Consider the following 7,417-nt stretch of genomic DNA (forward strand, 5'->3'; position numbering starts at 1 on the left):
GGGAAAAGGGTTCAAGCTTGATCTTCATATTTTTGATTGCATGATGCTTAAATAACAAAAATAATAATTGAATTTATTAGATAATTTTTTCTAGTAAAGCAGGATTCCATCTCCACGTCATTAAATAACTTGTTAATTACTCAATTTCTTCATGAAATCTGACTCGATGCATGATTTTTTTATAATCTAGTACTGTTATGGCAATATAGATATGGAGATTCAATTGAGTTTGGGGTTATGCTTGGGTATAACAAATATAAATAGATATAAAAATTTAATTGAGTTTGGGTTACCTTCTGCGTAACAAATATATTTTTTGGTTTAGGTATGGACATTTGCCAGAACCGACCCGAGCCCAGCTTTCAAGTTTCGTCCGGTCAGGGCGTCGAGCCTGAACCCACCGCCACCGACTTTAGATTTTTCTCAGATAATTCCAGGAGGCATCACCTATATATATATATATATATATATATATATCTATACATATGCTTACATTCCCGTCCATTGGGTCATCTCCTCCCCTATCACGAAGGTGTTCGAATCCTGCGACGATGGTCTTTGTACGAACCCTAGACCGCAAAACCCTAGCGCTAGATCTAAACATTAATTCCACCTCCCTCCATGCCCTCAAGCTCGCTGTCGAGGCCGGATCCGGCGTCCCGGTCCATCTCCAGCGCCTCTTTCTCTCCTCCCGCAGCCTCATCCCCGCCGCCGTCGGCGGCGATGGCGACTCCTCCACCACCCTCGCGGACCTCGCCGTCCGCCCAGACTCCACCTTGATCCTCCACATCCCCCTCCTCGGTGGCACCCAGACCGCCGCCGGCCCGGCGAGGCCCGCCCGCTACGAATTCCTCAACTCCAGGCCGCCTCCGAACTACGTCGCCGGGCTCGGCCGTGGCGCCACCGGATTCACCACCCGGTCCGATATCGGTCCCGCCCGCGCCGCCCCCGACCTCCCCGACCGCTCCGCCGCCGCCGTCGGCAGCGGCGTTGCTCCTGGCGTCGGCCGTGGCCGTGGCAAGGGAGCCGGCGGCGAGGATGAGGAGGACGAGGAGGAGGCCGACGAGAAGGGATACGATGAGAACCAGAAGTTTGATGAGTTCGAGGGGAACGATGTTGGGCTCTTTGCCTCCGCCGAGTATGATGAGGACGACAAGGAGGCGGATGCGGTGTGGGAGAGCATCGAGAAGAGGATGGATTCGAGAAGGAAGGATCGGAGGGAGGCGAGGCTGAAGCAGGAGATCGAGAAATACCGCGCTTCAAACCCTAAGATCACGGAGCAGTTCGCTGACCTCAAGAGGAAGCTAGTTGATCTGACCCCAGAGCAGTGGGAAAGCATCCCTGAGATTGGGGATTACTCGCTCAGGAACAAGAAGAAGCGGTTCGAGAGCTTCGTGCCGGTGCCAGATACCCTCCTTGAGAAGGCAAGGCAGGAGCAGGAGCACGTCACCGCCTTGGACCCCAAGAGCCGAGCAGCTGGGGGAATGGAGACTCCATGGTCGCAGACTCCGGTAACCGATCTCACGGCCGTTGGAGAAGGGAGGGGCACAGTGCTTTCTTTGAAGCTGGATCGGTTGTCTGACTCTGTTTCCGGGCTTACTGTTGTGGATCCAAAGGGGTACCTAACTGATCTCAAGAGTATGAAGATCACAAGTGATGCTGAGATTTCTGATATCAAGAAGGCAAGACTGTTGCTTAAGTCGGTGATCCAGACAAACCCCAAGCATCCGCCAGGATGGATTGCGGCGGCCAGGCTGGAGGAGGTTGCGGGGAAGATCCAGGTAGCAAGGCAGTTGATTCAGAAAGGGTGTGAAGAATGCCCAAAGAACGAGGATGTCTGGTTGGAAGCTTGTAGGCTGGCGAGCCCGGATGAAGCCAAGGCAGTGATTGCGAAAGGTGTGAAGGCTATTCCGAACTCAGTGAAGCTATGGTTACAGGCTGCGAAATTGGAGCATAATGATGTGAACCGCAGCAGAGTGTTGAGGAAAGGGTTGGAGTACATCCCTGATTCTGTGAGGTTGTGGAAGGCTGTTGTGGAATTGGCAAACGAGGAGGATGCAAGAGTTTTGCTCCATAGGGCTGTGGAGTGCTGTCCGCTTCATGTTGAGCTGTGGCTTGCACTCGCGAGGCTGGAAACCTATGAGCAGGCGAAGAAGGTGCTCAACAAGGCAAGGGAGAGGCTTTCTAAGGAGCCTGCAATTTGGATCACTGCTGCAAAGCTTGAGGAAGCTAATGGTAATATTGCATCAGTTGGCAAGGTAATCGAGAGAGGCATAAGGTCTTTGCAGAGAGAAGGTCTGGAGATTGACAGAGAAGCTTGGATGAAGGAAGCAGAGGCTGCTGAACGAGCTGGATCAGTTGCAACATGTCAGGCTATCATTCACAATACAATTGGCATTGGGGTGGAGGAAGAAGATAGGAAGAGGACATGGGTTGCGGATGCTGAGGAGTGCAAGAAGCGTGGTTCAATTGAGACGGCTCGGGCCATCTATGCACATGCACTTACAGTGTTCCTAACCAAGAAGAGTATTTGGCTCAAGGCAGCCCAGCTTGAGAAGAGCCATGGGACTAGGGAATCTCTTGATGCCCTCCTAAGGAGGGCAGTCACTTATAGGCCACAGGCTGAGGTACTATGGCTGATGGGTGCAAAAGAGAAGTGGTTGGCAGGAGATGTTCCTGCAGCTCGAGCAATTCTTCAGGAAGCATATGCTGCAATTCCCAATTCGGAGGAGATTTGGCTTGCTGCATTCAAGCTTGAGTTTGAGAACCATGAGCCAGAGAGAGCAAGAATGCTTCTAGCTAAAGCCCGGGAGAGAGGAGGAACTGAGAGGGTGTGGATGAAGTCTGCTATTGTTGAGAGGGAATTAGGGAACATCTCAGAGGAAAGGAGGCTGCTGGAGGAAGGATTGAAGTTATTCCCTTCATTTTTCAAGTTGTGGCTGATGCTTGGTCAGATGGAGGAACGATTTGGTCGAGGAGAACGGGCGAAGGAAGATTATGAAAATGGTCTGAAACACTGCCCCAATTGCATCTCTCTTTGGCTCTCGCTTGCTAACCTAGAGGAAAGGATGAATGGTCTGAGCAAAGCTCGTGCTGTTCTTACTATGGCTAGAAAGAAGAATCCTCAGAGCCCAGAACTTTGGCTTGCAGCTATTCGTGCTGAATCCAGACATGGGAACAAGAAGGAAGCAGATTCCTTGATGGCGAAAGCATTGCAGGAATGTCCAACAAGTGGGATCTTGTGGGCTGCTTCCATTGAGATGGTTCCACGGCCTCAACGCAAATCAAAAAGTGCAGATGCTCTTAAACGGTGTGATCATGATCCACATGTTATTGCAGCTGTGGCAAAACTCTTTTGGCATGATAGGAAGGTGGATAAGGCAAGGAACTGGTTCAACAGGGCAGTTACTCTTGCTCCTGACATTGGAGACTTCTGGGCTTTGTACTACAAATTTGAACTTCAACATGGTACTGAGGAACAGCAAAAGGATGTCCTGAAAAGATGCATTTCTGCAGAACCAAAGCATGGTGAGAGATGGCAAGCAATCTCCAAGGCTGTGGAGAATTCCCACCTGCCAATTGAAGCCGTTCTCAAGAAAGCAGTGGTTGTTCTGGGTAAAGAAGAGAGCTCTACCACCACAGATGGCATCAAGTCCTAAATTTTGTAATACAGCAGCCAAAATTTCGTAAGGTGTGGTGGGTGTTTTGATGTAGAAGCTTTCTATTTGCTTCTTCTTTATGGTCAAGTAGGTTTAACAAAACTCTTCTGATATTTTGTATTGGAACTACATTCTGTTTATGCTACTGGATCATTTGATTACTGGATCATCATTTTCATATCAAACATAATACGTAGTGGGTTGCTCTTTTGCTTTGAGGTTTAAAGGAGGCTATGGAAAAGGATTTAAACACTCTGGTGACTTTTTTCTTTTTCGTCTAGATTATATTATTAGCAGACATAGAATCATTCAAGTCAGTAAAAATTCTGATATTGTTCTGTAGAGGATCTTTTAGTTTAATAAACAACCATTTGCTTTTCGTCCAAAAACATTAGCATAAGTACTTTCATTTTCTGTGTTTAGGACTAGATATTTTAAATTTTTATAAGGTGCAAATTCTGTCCTCAAGAGTCATGTGTGAGAGGCAAAATATTAGAGTGCGTTCTAACGTACTTGTTGCCAATCATTGATTGCTGGATATGATTGACATGTACTAGTTCATGCTTTATATAGTTTGCTAATTTACTTTTCATGCTGGACTCATCAATTTTCGAAATTCGTCAAATTACGATAAACTTGAGCTTGAGACTTTTTTTTGGTCATATATTGTTAACCAGGAGTTGTTTTGCTACCTTAATTAGCAATTAGTACATGCAAAAATAACATTGACTTGGTTGATCTTATAATCGCTGATTACAATGGTTAAACACAAATAGTTTGTTTTGTGATGCATGCTTCTTCCTTCTTTTGGGTATATTTTTCCAGCTTCATTACCATCTTTGATGTAATTTCCCTTTGGCCCTGTTTCAAAGGAATTAATCATTGACTTTCCTATTTTTGCTTATAAATAGCTGGGAAAAGACTTGATGGTTATGGTTATCTATTAAAGCTTCATTGAGGCCAGCTCTCAATCTGGGTCTGCTCAGGCTCCATATGAAATTAATTGCAAGACAAATTTAAGATCATCTGCAGATTTTTACATTTAATTCGAGCTTCTTCAAGCCTAGAACCAAACTGAACATGAACTGTTCGTGAGCAGCTTCACACCATTGTTATCCCTGTCTAAGAGGGATAGTCTCATTCTTTTGAAGTAGACATATAGTTGCATTTATAGCATCCACTGTTTATGCTACTGTAGTGTCCTAAGAAGGGCTTTATTTATTATTTTATTTTAGAGTCCTCTAAAGACTTCATCGGAAGAATGTTAACAGGAGGGTTTGTCAGTCAGTTTCCAAGCTTTGTTTTGAATTATTTTGAGGAAAAAAGGAGTCTTTTCGACTTAGACTTTTCTTCTGGTAGGAGACTATTTTCAGTTTCCTTTTTCTATTTCCCTCTTTCTCCTACTCCTTCCTCATCTTTCTATTAACTGGTGGTTCTTTTTCTTTCTAGTAGTTCTTTCCTTCATAACACAATGACAACATATACTTTGCTTCTTCTTGTCCTCTCTCCCTCTCCAGGTAAATATTACTGTAAGGTGTACCTAATTTGTGTCCAACCACTCTTTCCTTCATTTTTCCTCCAGATACCTTTGCTATTTCACATCTCTCTCGCCATTAGTATGCTCAAAAATTGTAAGGAACATAAAAGCATTTCTTGCCCTTTTTTTTTTGCTTTGTGATATTGTGCTTTTATTAAGCAGGACTTATTTCTTTGGCATCTTTGGAACTCTGCATACCAACTACATTACAAGCTTGTTTGTTTAATCATCTGTTATGAGCTTGATTCTCAAAGCACTATTTCTGCTACCCTTTGGTATGTTCTCCTGATTGTTAGAACACCATTACATGTGGTGAAAAACACCTATCCTCAAGTATGTTCTTTCAAATATTGAATCAGGACTTGTTTCAGGGCTATCATACTTTTCCAATTCTTTTCTTGTAACAATTAGTTTGCAATAAATATATTTCACTCTTGAATAATGCTAGATCATCATTTCTCTTTCCATAAAAGAGAGGGATGCATAGTGGATCATTCAGATATGTTCTTATTTAAGAAATTTTGCAATGCATGAGATTTACTTTATTTATTATTTATGAATTTGCCTTTTTGTTTATTTTCAGTATGATTATTTGTAGGAAAAATACTTCATGCAGCACCTCGATGGAGTATACTGTTATACTGCTGTCTCAATTTTTTTCTCTGCCTTTTGATCAAATGTGATGTAATATTTGTGAACAATATTATCTAATTTTGCATTAGCTCTTACACTTACATGATGTTGCTCTCAGCTCTATCCTGAAGAGAAGAATTCAAAACATTTCGAGCCTCAGCTTTCCTACCATGGTTATTCAGTCCTCTTAGGTATCAGGGGAACCAGGTTCCTTGTGTACATTTAAAGCTGAGAACATCTTGCCAAGGTCAAGCTAACTTGCCAAAGTCATTCCATATGGGTCTTCAGGTTGGATAGTATTCCTCAAGTATCTAGGTAATTAGGTTCACTTTCCAGTTATTGTATTGGAATGTCAGTGTCTGTTTTAATTGTTCTATATGCAATTTCTATAAGAACATGACATAATGGAACTCTCTGAAATATTAATGATGTGTTAAGATTGTAAGGAATTGCAGTTTAACAAGTGACATCATGTTTGATTATTAATCATCTGCTTCTTGGACGTCCAAAGTCTTATATGAACTTTCATCTAAATGCTTTGTTAAAAAATGATCCTCCTAGTTCACAATGTTTGTTCCTTCATTATCAAATGTTGAATTCTAAATTATATTATAGTTACAGTTTAATGTGTTGAGGTAGGCACCAAAATTAAAGGATCTTGATATATGGATCTTCACATTACTTTATGTAATATTCTGTTGATCTCAGAAATCACTTGAACGCACAAGATTTGATCTTTGATGATAAAAAGCACTTAGATGTGTAGGAGCTACCAAAAGATACTCCAGAGGTTCAGTTGATATACATGATTATTTCTATAGGTGATGCACTGCTATCACATGATTACAGTGATAAAGGATCTTTTGATATCATCATCATCATAATAGCTAGAATACTTATTATTAGAACTGCTGGTAGGCACATGCGATTGTATGCAGAATTAGGGAAAATAGTAAGGTCCGCCGTACCGGTGGCCGGCCGGACCGGTACGGTACCGGTCCGGACGGTACCGCATGCCAGACATTTTTTTTAATATAAATATTGTCTCTGTTGGATCTTAAATTAAGTGAAGATTGATGTTTTTTTATTGCTTTTTTCATGATTTTTGATGTTTTTATATTTAAATTTAGGGTTGAAATTTGAAATATAGATGATGCATGTTATGTTTTCCTCCCGTTCCAAATGATAAAATGATGCACATAAAATATCTTCAAATTAAAATACAATCATTTACATACATTTAAAGTACTCTAAGATATCTAAAATCAGGACGAGTGCCGAGAGGCCACTTCTTTTTTTGATTTGATAGAACAGAAGTGGCCTCTCGGCCACTTCTTTGTTTTTTGATGGGAAGGAGTGGCCGGAGGCCACTTCCTTTCCCATCAAAAAAAAAAGCTGTGGCCGAGCTTTTTTTTCCCAGGCCACAGCTTTTTTTTGTTTTGTTTGAAAGAAGTGGCCCGTGGGCTACTTCTTCCTTAAAACCACGCGCCGGTTTTTGACCACGCGCGGCGCGTGGTTTCAAAAACCATAGCGCGAGGCGCTGTGGTTCGGAAAAAAAAACCCGTACCGGTACGAGGCCGGTACCGAC

General features: G+C 42.8%; 1 protein-coding gene across 2 annotated transcripts; it reads left to right on the top strand.

Annotated features, from left to right (window-relative positions):
* Nucleotides 1-483: 483 nt before the first annotated feature.
* LOC103721117 (protein STABILIZED1) lies at nt 484-6,339 on the top strand. 2 transcript variants are annotated; one of them, XR_606270.4, is made up of 2 exons: nt 484-3,746; nt 5,948-6,339. XR_606270.4 is itself a non-coding variant. In XM_008811179.4 (2 exons), exon 1 carries the CDS (start codon nt 486-488, stop codon nt 3,657-3,659), a length of 3,174 nt encoding a protein of 1,057 aa, XP_008809401.2. In that variant the 5' UTR covers nt 485; the 3' UTR covers nt 3,660-3,691; nt 5,948-6,339. The 2 variants fall into 2 exon arrangements, 1 of the variants encoding a protein (XP_008809401.2); XM_008811179.4 differs by having other exon boundaries at nt 485-3,691.
* Nucleotides 6,340-7,417: the final 1,078 nt, after the last annotated feature.

The sequence above is a fragment of the Phoenix dactylifera genome, chromosome 2 (assembly GCF_009389715.1).
Source record: "Phoenix dactylifera cultivar Barhee BC4 chromosome 2, palm_55x_up_171113_PBpolish2nd_filt_p, whole genome shotgun sequence".
In the NCBI taxonomy this organism is placed as follows: Eukaryota; Viridiplantae; Streptophyta; class Magnoliopsida; order Arecales; family Arecaceae; genus Phoenix; species Phoenix dactylifera.

Excerpts from the sequence above, each read along its gene's own strand:
- LOC103721117 (XM_008811179.4), top strand. The coding sequence starts at position 486 with ATGCTTACATTCCCGTCCATTGGGTCATCTCCTCCCCTATCACGAAGG.